This window comes from Syngnathus typhle, linkage group LG2, assembly GCF_033458585.1.
Source record: "Syngnathus typhle isolate RoL2023-S1 ecotype Sweden linkage group LG2, RoL_Styp_1.0, whole genome shotgun sequence".
Taxonomy (NCBI): Eukaryota; Metazoa; Chordata; class Actinopteri; order Syngnathiformes; family Syngnathidae; genus Syngnathus; species Syngnathus typhle.
This window is the reverse complement of record NC_083739.1, coordinates 18,594,859-18,620,916: the sequence shown is the minus strand read 5'-3', so window position 1 is coordinate 18,620,916 and position 26,058 is coordinate 18,594,859. Positions and strand designations below refer to the sequence as shown.

At 42.2% G+C, this 26,058-nt stretch overlaps 2 protein-coding genes across 5 annotated transcripts; both read left to right on the top strand.

The window, feature by feature from the left end:
- Positions 1 to 2,527: 2,527 nt before the first annotated feature.
- gpr61 (G protein-coupled receptor 61) lies at positions 2,528 to 10,551 on the top strand. The gene is made up of 2 exons (XM_061272676.1): positions 2,528 to 2,939; positions 5,376 to 10,551. Exon 2 carries the CDS (start codon positions 5,571 to 5,573, stop codon positions 6,966 to 6,968), a length of 1,398 nt encoding a protein of 465 aa, XP_061128660.1. The 5' UTR covers positions 2,528 to 2,939; positions 5,376 to 5,570; the 3' UTR covers positions 6,969 to 10,551.
- Positions 10,264 to 25,263, top strand: gnai3 (guanine nucleotide binding protein (G protein), alpha inhibiting activity polypeptide 3). Of its 4 annotated transcripts, XR_009713744.1 has the most exons (10): positions 10,264 to 10,897; positions 16,308 to 16,350; positions 16,732 to 16,873; positions 16,953 to 17,110; positions 18,744 to 18,872; positions 19,325 to 19,454; positions 19,541 to 19,694; positions 22,126 to 22,327; positions 23,670 to 23,722; positions 23,819 to 23,905. XR_009713744.1 is itself a non-coding variant. In XM_061272678.1 (9 exons), exons 1-9 carry the CDS (start codon positions 10,780 to 10,782, stop codon positions 23,972 to 23,974), a joined length of 1,083 nt encoding a protein of 360 aa, XP_061128662.1. In that variant the 5' UTR covers positions 10,264 to 10,779; the 3' UTR covers positions 23,975 to 25,263. The 4 variants fall into 4 exon arrangements, 3 of the variants coding, with proteins under 3 accessions (XP_061128662.1, XP_061128663.1, XP_061128661.1); XM_061272678.1 differs by lacking the exon at positions 22,126 to 22,327 and having other exon boundaries at positions 23,819 to 25,263; XM_061272679.1 differs by having other exon boundaries at positions 23,670 to 23,959.
- Positions 25,264 to 26,058: the final 795 nt, after the last annotated feature.

Here is a 26,058-nt window from a genome sequence, read left to right as displayed (position 1 = left end):
CTAACCCACCTAACCCTGACCTGAACCCTCTAACCCTAACCTTTAACCATAAACCTGACCCTAACCGCTTAACCCTAACCCCTAACTCAAACACCAATCTCTCACCCCTGACCTGTAACCACCAAACCCCATTACCCTTGAACACTAACCTTTAAACCTCACCCTAACCGCAAATCCCTAGACTTATCCCCCTTACCCCTAACACTAAATTTCAACCTGAACCCTACTAACCCTGGCCCTCCTAACCCTAACACCTAAACCTACCCCTACCCTATTCTTAATCCTAATCATAACCCTACCTATTCTTAACCCTAGCCCTATTCCCCTAACTCTAACCCCTAACCCTAATTTAAAACCCTATTTTGAAACCCTAAACCTAGTTTGAAGCCCTAACCTTATTTTAATACCGTATTTAGAATTCCTAGTTTGAAACCCTAACTCTGGTTTGATACTCTACAATGAAACCTGAAGTGAAACCCTAACCTTGGTTTGAAACTACAATGGAACCCCAACCCTATTGTGAAACCCTACTTTGAAAACATAACCCTAGTTTAATACTTCAAAACCCTAACCCTAGTTTGAAACCCTACAACAAAACCCTAAACGAAGTGTGAAACCCTTCTTTGAAAACCTAACCCTTGCGCTGACGGCGCTTGCACTTCAAAATATTCCACAGGCCCATATAACGATATATAAATTAGAAATCAAATAACTATTATATAAGCAATAATATTATCAAACCATCTGTGCACTCTAAATCATTAAATCCATCGATCAAATTCCTCGTCCTTTGTCAACGACGCCGCGTGAGCCCTGACGTCAGCCTCGTCGTTATTCCACAGAACTAGTATATAACTATATTGTAGCCTTACAGTACAAGGGAAGACGTGGGTTTGGTAAACGGCTCTTTATTTAACAAAACAAACTTCCAGGCGTGTGGCGGCGTGGACTTCCAGCCACCGAGGTGGAAGAGAGCTCCATAGAATAGGACCAGGCGTGCGTAAAAGCCATAACCGAGCCCCATCCACCGTCACCGGACAGCCACCCGGCCGAGCGCCGGCCCTCGACTTCCATCCACGGAGGTGAAAGAGTGTGCACTGATGGTAATACTGAAACATTTTTGTTAGCTACCTTGGGTAAAACGTTGGGATGGGGATGGGTGGCTGATGGTGGAGGTTGTTGTTGGAAGGGGTGCAGGGTGTAAGTAGGAAGGCTGAAATCAGTGTTCCCATAGAAACCATTGTATTTCCCTCCCATGTGATTGGTGCTGCCGTCTTGTGCAAGTATCTGCTATTTCTGTAATGCAACAAGGCCCCAGACACGAGTGTAGTCACAGGACCCACACACGCACACACACACTTTCGAATGTCATTTCCTGTTTTGCCTTAACCCTATTAAGGCCCATATATTTCGTTATACTGGACTACTGTATATGTTAGCAGCATAGGAATTGTTAGCATTTTATTTTATCAATGGATTGCTTTACATGATATCATGCACCTCTGGATATGGCAGCAGCCGGCAGGTGGAGGTTGTGTCTTTTTCAGTTATCAGCAAAGCTGCTCTCATTCCAGCCCAATAGTCAGTCCATTCTTTAACACTTTGCTCAAGACAAATTTTGACACCCGCGTGTTCCATATTGTACATGCTCTATGTTCAATATGTTATACGTATAGTATATATGTATACCTTTTAGATCAGTACTTAATAACACAAATTTATTAAATGAATATCTTAAGTTGGTTTGGGTCAACTGTCGTCATGGCATTATATTGAAAATACAAACAAATCAGAAATATGGGATTCTTTCATTACAGAGATGGCAGCTGACTATACCTCCATGTTAAAGAGATGTTTAAATTGTGTAGGGAATAGGGATCATTGTTTATGATGGCTACTTTTTCATTGTCGTACCATCCTCTCTGCATTCAAAGTTTCTGTATACACTGGCGGATTTCCAGCTTTCATTTTAGCACAACTAAAGGCATTGGAAAATGTATTAAATAGCTGATGTGGTTTATTAGGGCAAAACTATCAAACACGAGTCGGTCTAGTGTCCCCGTTTTAAGCCTAGCGTATTCTTACAATCTGGACCACCCGGACAACTATCCAGTATGAAATTCCAGGCCAATATGTAATACCCCTATCAATCTGCCATAGACCTCTATGTACTCAGGCTGCTTTCTTTCTACGTATATGTTGGTGTACTAATTGCTGGCATTTTTAGAAATTCTCATTTGCAATTGTGTGTGACTACAGGGCAGAATTAGAAATCATTATTAATGAATCACCGAACCAGCACAAGCTATTTGTAATTTATATGTGAAAGTCCCTTTTTTGTTCATTGTGTATTGTTTGTCTTATTTAATAGCCAATTTAGAATGGAGAGGAAGAAGAAGCAATGATGAGATAATCAGACATTGTATAGCATTAGGACCCAGTGGAGAGTTGTGAGGTTGGGTGCTGTCTGCCCAGTGCCCACCCATCCTGCTTCTCAGCTCTGCATGCTGCTGCAGTTGCCCTAGGCGCCTACTGAAGCCACTACGTGTGCGTGCGTGCATGTGTGCGTGCATGTGCGTGCGTGCTGCGCGCGTACATGTTTGGAAAGAATTGGGCGGGCGGTCACTGTTAGAGGGGGAGGGTTTGAGTAGCAGGCAATGACAAGATGAAAGGGACCAGGTGCGGAGGAGAGACAGGAGTATCACACTCTACCTCTTCTTCGACCCTTCCATCCCTCCCTCAACCTCTCAACACACTGCACCCAACATCCACATCGCCTGTACAACTGGTCTGTGTGTGTGCGTGCGCGTATGTATGTGTGTGTGTGTGTATGTATGTGTGTATGAGTGTGTGTTGTTGAGAGAGTCATCGAAACAGGTCAGCGTTACTCCAGCAGAGTATGAATCTGCACAGGACTGAGCAGCTCTTTTCTGGCAGAGGTATGTTACACACTTACTGTATTATCACACACATACACACTTACACTAACATGCGTACTTTCTCTGTTAATTTTTTATGCGTGTGTAGTAGGTGTGTTTGCATGCGTGTGTGTTTTTGTGTGTGTTATGAGAGATGAGGGTGCAAGAAATATTTAAGATGCTAAGAGTACTAAAATGCAGTGCAAGAGGATCATATGACGTCTTCTCATTTCATGTGTACAATCCAATTTGTGTGTCAGTTGTTCAAACTTAGTCAAAGTGGACAAAAAGAACCAGCTCGTTTTCACCTCATAGTGTCATGTGGAATATCTGGTCATATGGTTTCCCATTCGAAGCCACGGAAACTATTGAGTCTGGGAGAAATTGTTCAAACATTTTACCGTTGAGTCTCATTGGTGTACACAAACGGGCAATGTATTTCAGTCAAGCAAGGGAGATGTAGGTGTTGGGACCACCACAAACGCCACCAGAAGCACCTTAATGGCTTGGCATGAAGTCGCCAAGTGTGAGGAGCTGCTTGAAATCCTCAGTCACTGTGGTCTAAAAATGCTTTCCTTAAGTTTGCAATTTTGATGAAATCTGTTCCTTTGTTAAGTCATGATTGTGTCCCTTTATGACTGTCAGCAGACACAGAAATGCACGGGAAATGAACATCTTAACACGCAATGAAATACGTTCCATGTCCATTTTAATTCTGTCATCCCTTAGTAATCATATATTGTACCAGTATGCAGTGATCCACTACTTCGTAGTGACATGCGACCAAAAAGGGCAACAATGTTATGTTGAGGGATGCCTGCTGTGTTGGAGCTAACGCCCCGAGCAAGATGTCCGTGTGTATTTTGACAACATGGTATGAAAAAAGAAGCCGAAAACAATCAATACTGATGCGAGCGACTAAGGCTCTCCGGAGAGTCCTTCTGTCTTTTGTGTGCACGGTGAGATGTTGTTTATGCTTCGTTTAATTAGGCTGAAGGTGACTGTAACCCTTTGACCTATTATTATTATTGTGACGCGAGCTGTGTATACATGTGGGCAGGAAAAGAGCAGGCGCCTCGCTAGTATGTCGGATGGAAAAACGGGTACATGCAGGTGTGCCGCATATGGAAATGTACCAGAGTCTTGGTGTTCGTTTCGCAACTTTTACGCCCCGTGCAAATTTTTGACCATAAACACAGAGCAGTGGGGAGGTTGTGCAAGTAGGTACTCACTTTCGATTCTTTGCACTCTTTTTGCAAGACTATCAATGGGGTCATATCTTGAGACATATTAAATCACTTCAATTGCTTCAATTGCTGGAGAGCACACAAACGGCAAGTTCAATCTTTCAGATGGGCAGGAGGGGAAAATGAGGATGACTCAAAGAGTCACTGACTGAACGGATTCTTCAGAACAAGTATTTCTACTGTGCATTATTAAAGTGAGGAAGCCCAAATCCCCATGACTGCTGCTGGGATTTTTATAGCGGAACGGATGCTACATTCTATAATTGTGAACTAGTGATGTTTTCCTTTATTTAGCACAGTAATGTACAGTAGAAAATTACCTCTTAATATTTGCTTCCATAATGTTTTCTGGAGTTTTCCGTCCATCGACTTTATATAATGTGGGTGGCCTGGATCTGGCCCCCGGGCCTTGAGTTTGATACCAGTGGTTTAGACCCTTCAGTCAACCTAATATGCATGTTTTTTTAATTAGCTTCTTTGTCAGGACTAACAAAATATGTGGGGTGGATGTTATATATAAATTATAAAGAATTGTATGCAAGTGGACAAATTGGTGATGATTCACATTAGGATTGTTCGGTCCTTGGTAAAACTAAATTTAACTTAATTTAGTTTAACTTAATGTAAATTCAATCGGTGATCTAGTTATTGAATGTTTGTTGTTGTCACGTCTCGTCCCCGGTTGTTTTATTATGTGCATATTAGTTTCTGTCTGTTTGCCTGTGTGCTCGCCCCTCCCCTCCTGTGTGCCCATGATTAGTGAGTGTCCGTTGTCGGCATGTCTTGATGTCTTTAAGTCCATAGTCTTCTTGTCGCACTTCCTGGTCAGTCCAGTTATTGTTTTGTTAAGTTGTGTCAATTTGCCTTTTGAGTTTGCTCAATAAACCCTGGTCCAAGCTGCATTTGGTCGCCCTGCTCCATTCGTTCCATGACAGTTGTTGTGACTTTCAGCTCACAGGTTGCCACAGCGAGTTAGTTGCATGATTTTCTTAGCACAGTTTATGACCGCTCTAAAATGGCTGAGCTTCTCTTCTTTTGTCTTGACATTCTTTTTGGCCGCTTGCATCCGTAATCTTTGGTCACGCTATCGTCTTCATTTCTATTATTGTTCTTATTTTGAGTGAATGAATGTTTAGGTCACAAATATCAACCCTTGCACATCTCCTACACTGCATCTTCTATGTAATTGAAAATGTGTGTTTTCTTTCAGCTCTGCCCAGATAACCCTTTTTAGTGGAGTGTCCCAGTGGCTCCATCTTCAGGGAAGCGGGGCATCCTGTTGAGACCTTTGGCTGCCATGAAAGAATCAACTTCCTGCGCTTCTCTGTGGTACCCTACGGCGGGGGAGGATGGGTGATGGGCCGGTGATACTCAGCGGACTCTCTCCTCCTCATCCCAAACTCTCATGGAAAACCTTGTCACACCGAGTGCCTCCTGCAACGCTTCCTTCCTGGGACTCTCCTCGGTTGCCCTCTCACCACAAGCAAATGCTTCCAACGTGAGCCAAGCTGGACTAGTTGTGAAACAATCTTTAACTCTCTGTGCCATGCTAATCATGGACATCCTGGCTGTGGTGGGGAACCTTGCCGTAATGGTCATCATAAGCAAAACACCACATCTGCGCAAATTCGCCTTTGTGTTCCATCTGTGCTTGGTGGACCTGCTGGCAGCGCTGGTGTTGATGCCTCTCGGAATGGTGCCCGATCGCGTGTTGGCAGACGAGGTGATCTGTCGAAGCTACCTCTGCTTGAGCGTTTGCCTGGTGAGCGCGGCCATCCTCACCATCTGTGCCATCAACGTGGAGCGCTACTACTACGTCGTGTACCCCATGCGCCACGAGGTGAAGATGACGGTCAGGGTGGTGGTGATGGTATTGGTGGGGGTCTGGATTAAAGCCGTTGTCATGTCATTGCTGCCTTTCCTTGGGTGGTTGCTCCAAGGAAACCAGGCTGTGCCCTCGAGTCCGCTGTCCATCCCTGGTCAGGCACACTGCTCCCTCCACTGGGCAGGAGGCAGAACCACTCGTCTGATCTTCATGGTCTTTTTCACATTCATCTATTTCCTGTGTCCTATGTTAATTATTCTGGTGGTCTACTGCAACATGTTCAAGGTGGCCCGAGTGGCAGCCATGCAGCACGGCCCACTCCCTACTTGGATGGACACGCCCCGGCAACGCTCTGAATCCGCCAGCAGCCACTCTACTATGGCCGTCAGTCTTGGAGGAACTTGCTCCCGCAACACTCCTCATAGGACCTTCAGTGGTGGGAAGGCCGCCGTGGTTCTGGTGGCGGTGGGAGGCCAGTTCCTCTGCTGCTGGCTGCCATACTTCTCTTTCCATCTCTATTTGGCTGTGGTTTCTACCTCATCTGCCTCGCTAGCCCAGCTGGAGGATGTGGTCACGTGGATCGGCTATTTCTGCTTCACCTCCAACCCCTTCTTCTACGGCTGCCTCAATCGTCAGATTCGGGAGGAGCTCGGCCGCCACCTGGCCTGCCTTTTCAAGCGGGCTGGATCCGGTCAGGGAGAACAGCTGCCCAGCCGTGAGGCCTCCATCGAGGAGAACTTCATGCAGTTCCTTCAGGGCACGGCGCGCAATCTGGAGCCGTGTAACGCTCACAGCCGAGTGCGTCAAGAGGAGACGGAACATGAAGGCCTACAGGAGTTTTCTGCTCTGCGGAACACGCCAGCTGACTTCCACATCCCAGGGCAAATTCTTGAAGAAACCTCAGAGTTGATACAACATCAAAAACTGAACAATCAACTCCATGCACTGGGAAATTCCAAAACTGTACCAGAGATTTAGCTGCCCCACCCATATGATCTAATAATTGAGTTAAAGACTTCATTTTAATTGATGCACCAATTGTCCATCTACATCTTGAATTTGGAAAAAAAAAATGTTTTCACGAAAGAGGGGTTCGGTGAATGCGCGTATGAATCTGGTGGGGTTTGGTACCTCCAACAAGGTTAAGAACCACTGATCTACATTTAGTTATGCAACATCTTTATGAGAAATTGGGGAGAAATTCCGTGGAAAATCATTGCTAAATACAATAGATCATGCGCGTCTTCTTCTCCCACATTCAATGGCCTGCGGCATTACTTGTTTAAGAGAGAAACTGCGGTTTGCTGTTTTGTGAGTGATGTCAATGTGTATTTATAATAGTCTCACTTGATTTGTTGTTCCAATGTTTATCCTTTATATCTGCCTTGTGATCATCTCCTCGCCAAAGTCATTCCACATTGTGAGACTTGTGATCTTGCACCCTCCGTCCCCTCAGACAAACGGTGTTTTAGCGCTAAGTCAGAAAAACGTCTCCTCCTGTGCAATAAATGCTAGAGGTCACCAACTTGGTGCTCATGGGCACTAGGTAGCTCACAAGGACCACAAGAGTAGCTGCTGGCCTGTTCTAAACACAGCTCACCAATAATAAGACATAGGATGGTTGTCAATGTGATCATTTGAAGTTGTGAACACTTGAAGAGATTTATAAAATCAAAGTTTTGTAGATTGATGTTTATCTGTTTCCAAATTTATGTAAGCAATCATTAATGGGATCAGCGTCTTCACATAAATGAATATATAATTCATTATTAATAATAGTTAGGGATGCAACGATGTCCAAACAATACAATAAGATGTTACAATATGAACCAAGGAAAGTTGTACGCTATTGTTGGAGAAAAATATTTTGAAAAACAAAGCGAATATTGGGGTTTTGAACCGAAATAGGATTGGCCAGTCCTTTTATTGCCGTGTGATCCTCAGCGGCGCCACGTAACATGATCTATATAGGGGAGTTCACAATGCTGTTTTTGGACAGAGATGTGTTCCTTTAAGATTGTAAAACAAAGATGGCAATATTGTGGCAATATTGTCACAATATTGCTGTTGTTGTTACATTACTAGTAATAATACCATGCAGTATAATAACATTATTCAAGGTAATTTGAGCAAAGTTGTTATTCTGGTAGGACATATCAAATTGCTAACCCTTCATGCTAATCAGTCGCCAACCTGTGGCTCTCTTTTCCAAAAAAAGGTTGGGGACCCCTAATCTAATACTCGGGCTTCTTATTGGATTGTAAGGAACTATAACTTGCTCAGTACACTACGTGTATGTTCCCATGCAGTTTTTTTTTCTTTTTCTGCTCCCAGTCACAAGCATATGTTTCGAGTACAGCATACAAAAGCAGTATATTGGATTGTGGCCGTTTGGTTACAGTGGGACTTTACTTACTGTCTTTCTTACTGTGTAATACAGTGCTGCATGTTGACAGGTACACAGGAGCATAAGAGCGCTTCTGTGTTTGTGATTGACACAAGCCACAGTGTTGTGGCTACATAAACGTGCCGTTGTGACAATGCATACACATTTGTGAGCCTTTGGCCTCATTTAGCTTGCCAAATGGAAGTCTCGCATCTCAGGTGGAATACACAAACACTTTCTACAAGTTGGGACTGATTCCAAAGAAAATGACATGATACGCAATCTGTTTATATATTCGGCCTTTGTCTTGTCTAAGATCATTCTTTATGTTGCCTAAGTCTATAATGGACAACTAACTAGCTTGATCACAAGACTGGTGACTCAAGACCTACAGAACATTTCACACACTGCTGAAAGTCAGAGCCAAAAAACTGGTCCCTTTGTTACAGGGAGACATGATGAAAGAAATATTCAATTGATTTTGTTATTGTTGAACAAGACAAAACTCGCTGCCAGCTGCAAAGTTCTAGAATTTCCATGTGGTTTTATTTATAATTCATACTGGTTTGTGGCATTAATTTGCCTTCGCTTTTTTTTTTCTTTTTTTTTTTTTGATAATCTCAGTCTAACTTCCAACATCTCAGTTCAATCGATGTAACGTCACATAAATTAATGGTTATGATGAAGCCACTCTATCTCAGCATTTTTGTTTGTGCCAACAAGTTTTTACTCTGTATTCTGTTTGTGTCAGACCTATAAAAACGATTGATCTCATTCTTTTTTTTTAGGTGACTGTTTCTCCCTTTTTAAGATTTTGTCAGTATCGGAGGGAGTTCCGCATGGTTAAAACCACGTAAGATTTAGGGCTCTATATTTGTTGACAGCGTAGATGCACTTGCGCCCAATCGGCGCATCTTGATTTTCGTGCTAGTGCAAGCCTCGTTTAGGGAATTTGGCAGATGGCTCTGCGACATACTGGGCGGGTTGAAGGCGTTTTCTTTGACACGCCCTCGGTGCGCCACAATTTGGTGGCTGAGCGTAAAGCAGTGCTTCTCAAATAGTGGGGCGCGCCCCCGGGGGCGCGATGCTATTCCTGGGGGGGCGCGTGTGACCCTGGGGAACAGGCTTTGTTTTTGGCAGTACTAGAATAAAGTGTAATTGCGCGTTTACTACAGCAGGGGGCAGTGGCGCTCTCATTGTTACTTCTGTCACGTTTGCGACAGTGCAACATTTTACGACTTACAAGACAAGTTAGGATAGTCACGGTGGGGAGGGGGGGCGCGAATAGTTTTCTTCTTGCTAGGGGGGGGCGTAACAGAAAATAATTGAGAAGCACTGGCGTAAAGCAACCTTTACACCTGCTGAAACCAATCAATTCATTCAACACATTATTATCCATTGGCTGCGTTCACGCCCACAATGGTTTCTAACTCACCCGTGTGAGCATCCGGAATGTTTTGGAAAAGTGGGTAATAGTCGGAAGAGCCCCACGCAAGCACAGAGAGAATGTGGTAACGCACAAGTGGGCCAGAAGTTGAAGGTCGCATCATAACTGTGAGTCAGATGTGCTTAACCACTATTCCACCCTGCCACACGTTAAACTTTTTTTTTTATTTCAAATGCTAGTAAAGTAAAAGCAAATTACCTGGAAAATCTGTCTGGCTAATTTGATTGATATTTAATGTCTCCACCCATTCAGAATCCGTGTTGCAGTTGTGGGTAAATCCGCTAAGGGGTGCTGTTACATCACAAAAACTCGACCCGTCATCCTGACTGGGTCATTTAAATAGTTAAAAACAGACCTTTTATCTATTTTAGCCAAACTTTTGCATGCTACTTTATATTCGGTTGTCAAATGACCCCGTGTGGCAGTTTACGCAAAACGCATAGACCGGACAGTCAGGCAGTGCTGTTTGCTTTGAACTATTTACCCTACATTTCCCATCAAGCCGATAGGGAGGGCCCGTTTTTTTCCCCTTTTTTTCGACTTTCGGATTACATCTGGATCTGCTGGAAGAGGGCGCGACTGCGCAGCAGCAGCCACTGTTACTCTCAAGGCGAAAGTACGCTCTTTTTTGAATCCTTATTCATTCCAAAAGCGTTTGTAAATATTTTAGAGTTTGTGATCAGAATTGCAGACAAAAAAAAAACTTGCTCGGCACTGTTAGAAATTGCTCGTCGTTATTCCAAATATTTTTGAAAAACACCCCATTAGAACACGTTTCCCCTTTCTCTTGGGGGACACTTGAGGCTGACACGGTTGGAGTTGAGCATCAGACTAAAGCTTGAACAGCGCACCAACGCCTCTCTGGACTTCACACAGTTCGGCGTCTTTCCACACGACCCATGAGCCGCTGAAAAAAAGCCCAAAACGACGATATCGGGTAAAGTTTGGAAGTCACAATGGGCTGTACCATCAGCGCCGAAGACAAAGCTGCGATGGAGAGGAGCAAGATGATCGATAAAAACCTGCGAGATGACAGGGAGAAGTTGTTGAGAGAAGTGAAGTTTCTTTTGCTCGGTAAGTAACGTTTTGTCCTTTGGGCTATGAACTCACCACGCCTTGGCCGACGGACTAGTGTCTAGTGCGCAAATTGAACTCGGGCGTTTGAATGAGATTCAATCAAAGTGTGTTGCTTGCAGCAAATTTATTCTCGTTTATTGCGTTTTGGAGGCGTAAACCAGATGTTCTTGCGGTAGAAGTAGGCCATAAAGAACTGCACTGGATCCTTCTGGGTCGAAAGTTTCCTAAACTACACATACAGCGGTGTCTTCTTGACTTTCGGGTTTTATTATTTCCTTGTAACTCTTTATACTGGTATAAAAAGCCAAATATCGCAACCAAATTGTCATTGACGCGTAATGAATTCGACAGCCCCCCGCGCAACACGACCCCCCCCCCCCCACCCAGACACACACACTAACCGAGTTAGACACAATAACAATGTTTACTGCAGAAATTTGTATTGCATTGTATAAAAATTATTAAAACATACAAGAAGGCGGCTCGGTGAGGCACTGGGTAGCACGTCCGCCTCACAGTTAGGAGAGTGCGGGTTCGATTCCAACTCCGGCCCTCCCTGTGCGGAGTTTGCATGTTCTCCCTGGGCGCGCATGGGTTTTCTCCGGGCGCTCCGGTTTCCTCCCACGTTCCAAAAACATGTTTGGTAGGCCGATTGGAGACTCCAAATTGTCCCTAGGTGTGAGTGCGAGTGCGAGTGCAAGTGGTTGTTGGTCTCTGTGAGTCCTGCGATTGGCTGGCAATCGGTTCAGGGTGTCCCCCGCCTACTGCCCGATGACGGCTGGGCTCCAGCACGCCCGCGACCCCCGTGGGGACTAAGCAGTTCAGAAAACGGATGGATGAAAATACAAAGAAATAAACTGGCTTCATAATGTGTAATTACTATATGTACAGAACAATTTGTGAGTTGGCTGTGTCCTTTAATAGGTGTGGCCTAGTGAGTGTTCAGGAGCGTGAATTGAGAATTTACCCGATAAGTTAAGACTGTTCTCATTTTGTATGTGTGTTTGACTGGTTTTCTTATTGTAGAAATAGCTGGAAGCGCATCCATGTCTGTAGCTTCCCATACCCACATGTGAGAGTAGTGCATCAATGCCTGTAGCTTCCCATGCCCACATGCGAGGGTATTACAGTCAGTATCTGCTCCCCTTTTCTTTACTGTATTTGAGTAGTCAACAATTTTGCTGCCAACACAAAGCAAAAAAAAATCTTCCAATTAATGACTCTAAAGGCATGTTGTAGGCATTGTATTTTTTTCCTCTTTTGGTTAATTAAAAAGTAAATTTGTATGGTTTGTTGGTATGTCTTTAACAAATGACCTTTTTGACTTGAATGTAGCATGGAGGCTTAAAGAACATTCAGATCCATGATATAGTATGTGATGCCCTGACTTGGTCCACCTACAAAATGTCCATATTAAGATGTACACACACTGACGCTGTCAGTGAGGATCACACAATCATGCAGAATTAGTTGGATGGCACTGTTCTCAGTACATTAGCATTTGTCAATGCTTTGTCTTTAAACAGAAATGTTCTGAAACCAGCTTTCCCAAATAAACCAGAAGTGACCTCTTTTTGGTTCCATGAGTATGTTAGTTGGAAGTTGGTTCCGCTTATTGTCTACAGTTCTTCACAATCTGGGCCACACACTGTGCACAAGGGTCAAGGGACTTACCAATTTCTATTTTTTAATAGTCAAACTGGGCTCACATCTATCACTGCAAAGTTGTGTGCTGGGTCTGTTGCGCTACTCTATTTACACAACTGTAGCCACATCCATCGGTCAAATATACGTACAAATAAAATTTACTGATGTCACTGCTTTGGTAGACAGATCTACGATACCACTAAATCCAGCCGCCCACTTAGCGATGTGGCTGAACTAGAATTCCCTACAAAAGAATCACATTCAGCGAGTTTGATGTAGTCACTGATATCATCCAAATTAACTTGATGAATCCACCACTAAATTGAACCGCAAACTTACTGATGATGCTGAACTAGAATTCCCTACAAATTAGTAATCACATTCAGCGAGTGACCCTCGTACATCTGGCGACTGAACTTTACACAAACACCGACAAAGGGCAAAAAAAGTGATTGTTTGTATTGGGAAACAATGTTTTTTAGCGCCACATATACTGTATTCTTTTGGTGAACCACAAACAAGATAGTAGGAAGTTCAAAGAAAAAAATGGATTGCCCTGGCCGCTCTAGCTACAGTATGTTTCTGTCAGCAGAGAACACGATCAAGGAAAGGATGAGAAGAATATAAAATATATGAGAGGCTGCTGTCATTGATAGCCCCATCCATTGACCGCACTCTTGCTTCCAATTCGATGGCAGAAAGTCTCTCCACACTTTGTTTTTTAACCACCTGTATATATATATGAAAATCAAAGTCAAAGTCTCCTTTATTGTCAATCTCTTCACATGTTAAGACACACAAAGAAACCGAAATTACGTTTCCTCTATCCCACGGTGATGAGACATAGCACACGATAAACAATAGACATATAGTTAAGTATGGCTTTTAAAAACATGTATTCACAATACATTCATTAACATTATTGACAGCAGCAAGTTGGGTCTCTCTCGGTACCTTGCATGTATATTTTGTTATGAATGAGCCTGTGCCATTTTCATCCATCCATCTTCTATACCGCTTGTCCCCATGGGGGTCGCGGGCGTACTGTAGTATCGCAGCAGTCATCGGGCAGTAGGCGGGGGACACCCTGAACTGATTGCCAGCCAATTGCAGGGCACACAGAGACCAACCACCATTCGCACTCGCACTCACACCTAGGGACAATTTGGAGTGCTGAATCGGCCTACCAAGCATGTTTTTGGGATGTGAGAGGAAACCAGAGTGCCCGGAGAAAACCTACGCAGGCCTGGGGAGAACATGCAAACTCCACACAGTGAGGGTCGGAGGTGGAACTGAATCCGCACCCTCGTAACTGTGAGGCGGTCGTACTAACCAGTGTTCCTGTGCCATTTTAATTATGATTATTGTTATAAAATAATATCTGTGCATTTGCTATTGTAATTCCAGTTTGTAATCAAAACTAAACTAATCGCAGAGGGTCAGTAACCCATGAAAACTCATTGCAGGAGCCTTGTCCAATGTACGATGCCATATAATCGTTGAGTCTCTCCATGTGCGGCTGGCTAAGTGTGACACTCCGGTATTGGAAAGTAAACAGTATGACTCTCATGTCAAGGCAAATAAAGTTGTTGCGCATGAAGACACAAAGAGTTACAGTAGTCAGGGATGTAAGCAATAGGGGTGCTGGGGTGCTTGGACTTTGTATATCCACTGAGCAATGAATAACTGCACACTCCATTAGAATGGATGACGGTGAGCGGCCATGCACGCTAAGAACATTCACTGTTACCTTGACTTAGTTTATTTACTGGTACAATGTTGAGAGCTCTCACTGTATGCTTGTGAACACAATGTTGAGGAGTGAGGTTTGGATGGTGAAAAACCAAAGAGGGCCACAGGGGTTGCTGCACCAAACCACAAAGCTGGAACGATAACACATCCCACCAATGAAAATGTCCTCGTTAGACCACAAACAGCGATTCAGCCTCGCCCAAAAAAATTCTCCCAAATTCTTGTTAAATGAGCCTTGGTAGTTATTCTTGCATCCGTTTGGACGGTTGTGAATGCCTGGCAGAAGGCCATGTTTGATAATCACCTCAAAATGCAGCGAATGGAACAGAACGAGACACAGGGTTCAATGCATTTTGCCTCATTTTTGGGGTTTAACATTGCAAACATTAACTGAAGGTCTAGCGAATGGCATTTACTAGTATGAAGTACTTTACTGCAAATCTTGGAAATAAAACCTCACCTTGTGCTGAACGTGTTTTAATTAAAGAGAGCACTACACGTGTTTCTCTTCAAAGAGTCAGTCCCATCTTGAGGTGACAATGTCATCCACATAAAAGCATTTATGCAGGACTTTTTACTGTAACACCTGGCCAAGACAAGTGATTCAACTTGTGGATCGAAGCACAGGCAGGTGTACATGATTTTCAAATAAAACCTTTTTTTTTTCCCCAAAAACTTGATGATCAATAAAAACGTTCTTTTTCAGTCTTTTTGTGCAATTCCATGCCAAATGGCCTATTTGGTACTGCAGCCTGGTGCTTGAGGGCCACTGATTCAGTCAACGTAGCAATGCAAATGAGTTTGGATTTTTTGTTTCTCCTGTTGGCAGACAGACTTCATTCATGGGACTCAATGGTAACTCTCCCCGAAGGCTAATGGAAATATTGTGATATGTCAGTCACACCCACTAAGCTGTTTAAATGGCAAAAAGGACGTAACCAACAGGGTGCTGAAAAGTCAGACCGACGCACATAAATTGGTCCAAAGACAGCACTATATTGATTGCGGAATTTTATTTATACACACAACACAACTCTGAATTAAATATTTATATGCACACAAGTTCTGCTCTGCCCTCATATGGGGTGCCAGGAAAGAATTGTGATAGTGCTGCATGGCTCCCTGTACAGTTGTGAGTTGTAATTCAAGATGAATCAAGGTCATGGTATGGCGTGTCTAACAATGAGACTGTGGTGGATCACATAGCTGACTTTTGTCCAGGTGGTGTGGGATATTAGAATGTTAATAGATATAATGAATGAATAAGGATTATTTGTTTGTATTTCTAACTTCCAGTAAGCATCCTGCTTTTATGCGGGATAATTTGGGACCCCACAAGTATTTATTTATTTATTTTTTTATTATATACGCATATGGATAATTTGAATTTTGGAGGAAGATGCAAACTCCTCATAGGATGTCCTGAGCCTTAACTTACTAGCCACTAGTCACCACAATGATAATATAACAATATATACGTGCAAATTTCACTTACCTAATTTTTATCATACCGACTCATTACAATAGTAGATGTGTGTTTTGTGCAGGTTTACACTGAGATCATAGTGGGGTTTTTTTTTCCCTCTCCTCTTCTCTCTGGTCAGATATCTGTTATTCCGCCAGTGGAAGCAAAATGCTCAGTCAGCCAGATGCATCCTGTGTAGCTTAGTGTTGAAATTCTGTAAAGGTTTGTTTCGGGAAGTGATTCTCCCACCATTCATTGCAACACCCCTAATGTCTAAATCACTTGCGTAAACCAACTTCCATCGTTGACTTGAATACCAGACAAAGTACTATGTCACTGCAGCGCTGAAGCAACTTAGTACATTCTGACTGTAGATGAAACCTTCAGGCTCCATTCAAATGGAGTTGCTGTTTTTATTTAAAGAAGTCACAATGATCTTTACAGTGATGCAAATATGCATATTGCATAAGATGTAACTTGGGCGCGAGCAGAATAAGTTCCATGGCTATGATCTAATATGATTGCTGCTTATCTCATTCCCAGGTGCTGGTGAATCAGGGAAAAGCACACTAGTCAAGCAGATGAAGTAAGCATGAGACACACACACACACAAGTTGTTTTTTTGTTTTGAGCCTTGTTGTCTGTGGCAACAAACAGGGTTAATCTATGTGGAAACGAGAACGCAGACTCATTTTGATGCAGCCGGGCAAAGCAAAAAGCCCCACATTTTGCAGAACATGTGAAACAAAGGCCACCAAGGCCAGTCATAGCTTGGCAAGACATGAATAGAGTCCCCCGGTTCCCACATTAGACATGGTGCATGCGCACAAGAGCGCAAATTCCAGCTCTAATGACAGCTTTCATCAAACATTGCTGATCACTAACATGTCCCACTTGAGCAGGAGCCATTCTTCACCGTTTAAAATATTTATACAGCCTGAAAGCTTTTTTTTTTTTTTATTGCTAGGATCATTCACGAAGATGGCTACTCAGAGGAGGAATGCAGTCAGTACAAAGTTGTGGTGTACAGCAACACGATCCAGTCCATCATGGCCATCATCCGGGCAATGGGGCGCTTAAAGATAGACTTTGGCGATGAGTCCCGGGCGGTGAGCTAACAACGCCGAGAACCTTTGAACGTGCATGTTGTGAGCTGTATATGACACAAAGGAATGCGTGTGTTCTCAGGACGATGCCCGACAGCTGTTTGCGCTCGCCAGCTCGGCGGAGGAGGGAGTCATGTCGGCGGAGCTCAGCGGCGTGATCCGGCGGCTGTGGGGCGACAGCGGCGTTCGCGCCTGCTTCGACCGATCGCGAGAGTATCAGCTTAACGACTCCGCTGCATAGTGAGAGCCATCGACCAGTTTGATTGGTTTCCACTAATATGCTCACACCTCTTGCACTCTGGAAGGCAGGAATGAAACAGAAATAAGGAAATATTTTAGTCTGGCTGCGTCTACTCAACCTTCTTTTTTATTTCGCACGTTCTATATTCCACGGGAATCCTCAATGGTTTCCAGTGGCATTCTTATTTATCCTTCTGTAGCTTTTAATGCAACGTTCCATATCGCCAGCTTTTAATAAGAGTAGCGTACTTTCTTCATTGGTGCAGTGTTTCCACTTGAACCAAAAGGAGGCAAGACGTGTCTTGTTTTTAAAGGTCGCTGTGAGCGCTTGTTCCTCGCTTGATTGCATTCCTCAGCAAGAAGAGGGAAGCAACACCTACAACCATGTTGCTGTAACGGTGTAACGTAGCAATTTGTTGTGCGTATGCTGTAAAGACAGCATGACTTGAAGCATTCTCAAAGTCTTGTTGATTGCAAAATGGTGCATTTTGAAAGTGTTTTAACATGGCAATAACGTGCTAATTTCCTCATAGTTCGTCATAGTTATTGTTGCCCACTTAGATTGTTCTCATGGTATCCCCTATCCTGCTCACATCCAGCCACACAGCATATGTGCTTGGTGTTTGATGCGCTTCCATTTTCATTTCCTCTTTAGGATCACTGGTGAGCTCAGCCAGTCTTAGATGATTTTGGGCGGCTGGTGGGGTACGACAGCCCGGTTGCCAGTCAATCCAGTAATCCCCCACTGACTGTTGGTTCACTATTCATCAATAGTGCTCTATCATAAGCCCACCAAAATGTTGCAAGATGCCCCAAAGCCCCGCCCAAAAGGACAGTAATTGGTTTCACGTGTACGTTGAAAGTTATACATCCCCATGGAGAGACAAGCTTTGTACAGTTTGACAGGGAGGAGCTGCAGGATGTTTAGCCTGTTTAACGGTATTACAGTTGAGGTCTTTACAATGTTTAGTAACAATTTCCTCAACAGGTAATAAAGGTTTAATGATTGCAATATTTTGAACTTAGCTTTTCAGTTCTTTCCTATGGGTGTAATGGATTCGACCGAGGTCTATTAGTACCAGCACCTCACAACCAATCATTTTCCAGCTCAGACGTTAAGCTGTAATCAAGTATTGGAAACGTGCTGACAAAAGTGCCCAAAACACAAATTTAGTTGCATTTCTGAGCGGTTTGCGCCACCGTGAAGACCTGACCTCGCAGTGAAAGACGTACGCTTTGTTTTGAAAACAGGCAACCGGTCATGGCTCTCCTGTGCATTTTGTCTCCACACAGCGAGACAAGAAGGACCAGTGGAGTCGGTCTGTTCTCACTCATCTCATAAAGAGCCAGTGTTTAACGACCACCCAAATATGGGCCTATATTTAGTAGCAGTCTATGGAACCCATGCTCATGGAAGAAAATCTTCACTTCTCTCACATCTTTGGAAACATTTTAATGCAATTTTGTTGAAAGCGACATTAGTTAGCAGTTTGACTTCAATCATCATTGTCTACTAAGAGCTAAATCAAGGTGTATCATGTTAGTATATGTTGTGTTCGTGTATCCCAGCTGGACTTGCAGTGTGATAAAATCACCTAAATGCCCTTTAACTTGCATATTTCTTATGCTGCAGCTACCTGAACGATTTTGATAGGCTCTGTCAGCCTAACTACATCCCAACCCAGCAGGATGTGCTGCGGACGCGCGTTAAGACCACAGGGATCGTGGAAACTCACTTCACCTTTAAAGATCTCTACTTTAAGTGAGTAAGAGCTCCAGGCACACAAATGGCCATTGAAAAATTGTCTGCCGTACACAAGAGAGTTTGAATCTCAGCGTCCATCCTCGCTCTCTTCTTGCCAGGCATACGTTGTGAGATGATTGATTCTATATTTGATTAAATGAAAACTGCAGACAGAGATGAAATATATAGACCCTTATCACATGATTGTTTTTAAGGGCAAGAAATGATTTCTTCTTTTCTTTCCTTTGTCTTATGAAATATTTTTGTGTTTCTGACTTATGCAATTTGCTTGTGTCAGAGCACATTTTAAGCCTGTGTGTAATTTCATTTTAATGTATTCCATGGCATTTTTATTAACAGAAAAATAAATGATTTTCTAAAAAAAAGGATGCTCGTTTTCAAAAATGCATGGCTTTAATGGTATTGGAAAATAAATGATATTTATGCAGCTTTGGTTTCTTTGTGTCCAGGATGTTTGATGTGGGAGGTCAGCGCTCGGAGAGGAAGAAGTGGATTCATTGCTTTGAGGAAGTCACAGCCATCATTTTTTGTGTTGCTCTCAATGACTACGATCTGGTCTTGGCTGAGGATGAGGAGATGGTTTGTTAGTTTTCTAGTTTCTTTCCCCATCTGGGATGCAAACCCATGTTGCCATGTAAGCGGTGTTGCTCGCTTTTTCCCCTCAGAACCGCATGCACGAAAGCATGAAGCTGTTTGACTCTATCTGCAACAACAAATGGTTCACAGACACCTCCATCATCCTCTTCCTCAACAAGAAGGACCTGTTTGAACAGAAGATCAGCAAGAGTCCACTCACAATCTGCTACCCGGAGTACACAGGTAGGTTGAAGAGGTCAACTTTTATGTCACGTCTTGCTTTATACAGACATAATATGTTGTGAGCAATGTATCCAGATTAGCCATTACCCTTTTAGAAATTAAAGGCTTACACTTGATTGAAATTTGCCAATTAGATTTTCTCTGGCGTTAACCCCAGAAGAACCCTTATCTGCCTGTCAGACCACACAAATAGCACAGGACATTTTTAATTATGTTCTACGGTAAAAAATAAGATTTATTGCAATTTGACCCAAATTTATAAGGTCTGAAACTGTATTCTCAAACAAGTTTTAATCTACGTACATTTGGTTCCTACTGTTCATTTATTTTACCGCCGCTGACTCCATACTTAACAAGGCAAATTCCATTTAATGCATGCATACATACGTTGTCAAGCAGAAAAAAATGCGGTTACAAGTGAAGGTTCCTTCAGATCGTTTTCTTAAATGTATCGATCACAGCGAGTTGGAAGATGTTGAACGTGGCCGACCAGCGTATCCCGTTGAGCTGATGATGCTCCCCTCATGGAGTTTGTTGATATTACACCCATGTGAACACAAACAAAAACACCAGCATAACACAGCGGTCTTCAGACTCAACTCTAAACAATTTAATGGGATCTGCTTTATCGTTTCCCTCTCGTGATGATGTACATGATAGAATGTACACCCATTTATAGTTCACTGTCATTTTTGTTTAAACCACTCTGCTGCTGTTTTTCCAATTAGTACTACTTTATTTTATGTGTGTGTGTGAAGGTGAGAACTCATACGAGGAGGCGGCAATGTACATCCAGAGCCAGTTTGAAGACTTAAATAAACAAAAGGGCTGGAAGGAGATCTACACCCACTTCACTTGTGCCACAGATACCAAGCACGTGCAGTTTGTGTTTGATGTAGTCACTGATATCATCAAAATTAACCTGATGGATCCACCACTAAATCGAACCGAAAACTTACTGATGATGCTGAACTAGAATTCCCTACAAATTAGTAATCACATTCAGCGAGTGACCCTCGTACACCTGGCCACTGAACTTTACACAAACACCAACAAAGGGCAAAAAAGTGATTGTTTGTATTGGGAAACAATGTTTTTTAGCGCCACATATACTGTATTATTTTGGTGAACCACAAGCAAGATAGTAGGAAGTTCAAAGAAAAAAATGGATTGCCCTGGCCAGTCTAGCTACAGTATTTTTCTCTGTCAGCAAAGAACACAATCAAGGAAAGGACGAGAAGAAAGGAGAGTGCATATATGAGAGGCTGCTGGCAATGATAGCCCCATCCATTGACCGCACTCTTGCTTCCAATTCAGCGTCAGAAAGTCTCTCCGCAATTTGCGTTTTAGCCACTTGTATATATGAAAATAGACATATAGTTAAGTATGGCTTTTGAAAACATCTATTTACAATACATTCATATACAGCAGGGGTGTCAAACCCATTTTTGTCACGGGCCGCATTGGAGTCATAGTTTCCCTTGGAGGGCCGTTATGATTGTCAACGTTTTCTATATACACACTATAGGCTACAAAACAAAGTGATGAAGAACTAGTTTTGAAATCAGTGACTAGTAAAAACTGTTCAAATATTTTAAAAAGACGAATTGCAAGCAATATTGCTATTTTTTTTAAAAAAGTGAAGACAATTTGTAATTTTAGTAATGACACAAATCTGATGCAAAATCTGTCTTCGCGGGCCACATAAAATGATATGGCGGGCCACATCTGGCCCCCGGGCCTTGAGTTTGACACCTATGATATACAGTATTGTACGACTTGTCCGCAGCGATCTGGAGCTCTCTTGGTACCCTGTATGTGTTTTCTGTTCTGAATGAGCCTGTGATATAACCTGCCATTTTAATTATGATTATTGTTATAAAATAATATCTGTGCATTTGCTATTGTAATTCCAGTTTGTAATCAAAACTAAACTAATCGCAGAGGGTCAGTAACCCATGAAAACTCATTGCAGGACGCTTGGCCACTGTAGGATGCCATATAATCATTGAGTCCCTCCATGTGCGGCTGGTTCAGTGTGACATCACGGTATTGGAAAGTAAACAATATGAAATAAAGTGAAGTGAAGCTTCCTTCAGTTTGTTTTCTTAAATGTATCGATCACATGGAATTGTCAGATGTTGACTGTGTCCGACCAGCGTATCCCGTTGAGCTGATAATACTACTCTCATAGAGTTTGTTGATATTACACTCATGTGAACACAAATCAAATAACAGCATAACTCAGCGGTATTTCAGACTCAACTCTAAACAATTTAATGGGATCTGCTTTATCGTTTCCCTCTCGTGATGATGTTCTCGTTGTACGTGATAGAATGTACACCCATTTATAGTTCACTCTGATTTTTGTTTAATCCACTCTGCTGCTGTTTTTCCAATTAGTACTACTTTATTTTATGTGTTTGTGAAGGTGAGAACTCGTACGAGGAGGCGGCAATGCACATCCAGAGCCAGTTTGAAGACTTAAATAAACAAAAGGGCAGCAAGGAGATCTACACCCACTTCACTTGTGCCACGGATACCAAGAACGTGCAGTTTGTGTTTGATGTAGTTACTGATGTCATCATCAAAATCAACCTGACGGATATCGGGCTCTACTGAAAGCTATAAAGGTCAGAGCAGCACTGACTTCACATCTAACATGTCTGCTTGGTATCAAGGAGTCATTTGATGATCATGAGATTGTGCATGTTCACTTTTTTAGCTGGACTGATATTACTATGAATGTTATGGCATATTGCGAAATCTTCATTTGGTTCAGGTAATGCAAAGAGAGGTGACCTCTCTGTGTGCACAAAAATGAAAATATCGATCCAATTACTACCATCCATTATCTATAACACTTGTCCTTATTAACAGGATACATTATGAATAACCATAATATTCCATATGTATGAGTCCGTTTATATTTGCTGACATCTCTTGTTTTACACAATGGTTTAACTCTTAATTTGCTACAACGCTACTCACGCTAGTGTGACTTCCAGTATTGCAACAGCCTCAGATCACAGGATGTGTGACAAACGCTATCGCAGTCTGATGTTGGAATGTTGGAGATGACGCAGAATGGAAAAATGCGAGGCAAGCAGACAGGGCTGTAAATAAATGCAATACTAATATTAACAAGAGGCACAGCAACTGGCGGGCAAAACTGAACAAGATGAATGAGGAAATAAATGTGTTAAAGTATGTTGGCATGGGGGCGAGTATGCGAGTATTCTGAATGTTGTCAGGCAGCCTTGGTTTTATGTTTACATTCCACCCAAATCTGTTGAGGTCAAACCGCGGAAGCTCCAAGTGAAATGTTTTCTACTTCCGAGCTGTCTGGAAATCGGCATTACAGCCTGTGTCACCAGGCAACTTTGCAATCATTGTATGTGCTGACATGTTGACATTAATGAACATGGAAGTCACCTTTGAAATTTTCATTTTATAATTGTTTTGTATGCGTTCATGAAAATCCATTCATACACCAACAAATAGTCGAGCTCAATCTTCACTTTTTATGGAATACCGTACATTATTTAATCTATCGTGCTTTTTGGCGCATCCTTAAAGACACACCTGGAAAACCTATACTGTATTGAGACAACTTGCTAAGTAATGGAGCTGTTATGTTAACCGGATAAGGAAAAAATTAGCATACATTTTAAAAAAGGAAAACTTTGACTTTGATGACATATATTTTTCTGCTGATGTGTGTTGCATTGGTTTGAGTGACACATTCCATTATGGCTGAAAACATTGGGAGAAAAAATATCAAAAAAATGATTTCGGAGTTATGCAGCTCACGATTTGTTTCTTTCGATGGATAAAAGGTTTTAGTCACAGGGTTGCATCCATGCATGCTAAGACTTGTGAGCCAAAACCTATGTATAATGTATTTTAACAATCACAAGAAAATGATGTAAAACTTATTTGTTATTTCTTAAACTTATGTCATATTTGTTGCAGGTGTCACAAGGGGGACTCTGGTCAACTTGGCTGCTATGCGTTATCTTCAAGAGGTGCAGTGCAGGTTTTTACAAACGGACTAAGCCTGTGCTGTGTGAAGCAACTGTTGCATCCACCTTTGTGAGGACTTGCATTTTGATACCTTTCAGTCTCGGCTGAGTCTCTGCTTGAATGAAGAGATTGGTAAGAGCGGCCAGCGACGCAATCCCTGTGAGTTTTTGTGGGTCTTTGCATCCAGCGCAGGTAATGCCAGCTACAATGCAACAGTATGTCACTTTTTCACACTTAAACAGCTGATGTGTTAATTATTTGGATCATAGAGCTGTTATTTTGAAACTGGCTCACAGTATTGCTTTGGAATATATGAATGCCATATGTTATGTAGAGGACATCTTTTTTCGCATAGGTTCTGGGTTTACTTAGCATTCAGTCTAACATATCCCACAGCGGCACAATCGTTTTACTATACTGAATTACATCACTGCACTTGCGTGCATAAAGGGAGATTATGCAGTTTCTTGGCTAATGATTTTCACTTAGGATGTTCGGCACTGAAGCCATTTTCCCCCAAAATGATGTAAAAAGTGCATTTTTGTTTCATAGCTACCACCTCAAACTAAGGCAGCCTTTATTATTTCCCCCATGTCCTGTTCAAAGAAGTCCTATCAGTTATTTTTCCCATTTAGAATTTGCATATCTTTTCTCTGCATTTATATTGGCTCATTTTAACAGCATTAATCGAGAGGGAAAAAAAGCTGCCCTCCCTTTGTTTTGTTTTAAATGAAAACCTCCCACCAAACGGCCGATGTCTACCTTGAAGACTTACTACGGTTACTTTCAAACAAAGCACTGAACGTTGCAATGTAAATGGGAAATGGTATTTATAGGGACGCGTTTGAAGCATATTGACCCAATGCCCGTGAAGTCCAAACGGCGTAAACGTCAACAACTGTAAAAACAGCAGCGAATGGAAACTAATACATGTAAATAGTGCTAAGACAACACATATGCACGTGAATAAACAATCAGGAATGTGCTGACTGCAACAAATATCTTGAACTACTGTGTTGGGAACAAATGATACTTAAGAAATCTTATCCATACCAGACGTTAGCCTATCTATAGTGCATCTGACCGCATTTACACCTTTGTTGCGAATGTGCTTCGCTCAGCGGATAGAAACGCTCCGCTTTCACCTTTTTTAAATGACAGGGGCGGGTTGTTTCACTTTGCTTCATTTGTTCCACTGAACAAAGATAATACATGAATGTTGAATTGAATAAATATGTTTCCTTTGATGGCGTCTGTAGTCCACCGTATTTTGTGGCTATACGGTGGAAGGCTGAATGTTGGCTATATAGTATAAAGATCTCATTGTTTACATACGTACGTACGTACGTACATGTACAGCCCAAATCGCTCCAAGAGTGTCAATAATGCTAATTCCAGTGCAATGTAGCCAATGAATGCTGACAGTAAAAACACAGTTCACAGAGATGCGTGATGCAGCTTTAATTCATGCCTCTACATTTTATAAGAAAGGACAAACTTTAAATGTTCATTCCCTTTTTAGTAATAAAGCAACACCCTTCTATATTGCTTGCCTTTTTCTTTCGCTCTCTTGTGTATATATATACAATATATGTAACATATACATTATCGTTCAAAACAAGTATGAATTAACTTCTCTTATGTACAATGTTTGTCTAATTTGTTTGCCCAACAGAAATTTATTTTTCTCTTTATAGGTCAGTTGTATAGAAAGCATTAGCACTATTTTAAATCATATACAATTTGGTTTGTAATCTGGACATTCTGCTAATACGGGGAATAATTTCAGATATTTGCACTGCAACATCTTACGATTATATCAAGACCACCGACTACAATACTCAAAAACAAAAACGATGCAATGATGCTACACAAAAACATTACTCTTTTAACTCTGGATTCACTGACTTTTGTTCAAAATAACTTAATCAAGCTCACGAGGGATGGGCAAGGGAAGCAATTGTGTCTTCTTCAAATACCAGCTGCTGCTGTTTTTTTTTCTTTCCCACAACCGAAGAACCAGTAAAAACTTGAATGTCCGTTAAGTAGGGCGTCTCGACCCAGTTGGACATGAGCTGTGTAGCAGGAAGAATGTGAGATTCGACAGAGTCACTTGGCATGAACACAACGAATAGAGAGGATCCTTGCTGCTCCATTGGTACACATCTCAGTTAGTGCCAGTATGTGAGGGACAAAGTAAAGTTTTTTTTTCTTTTTTTTAAAAAAAGTTAAAAAGTTTCTGCAGAGAGAAGACAAAGCAGAATTCAAAGTTGCTGCAGTGATACATTTGCTCAAGTATACGAAATCAAATATCTTGAATCGCCTGTTCGTGAACCCG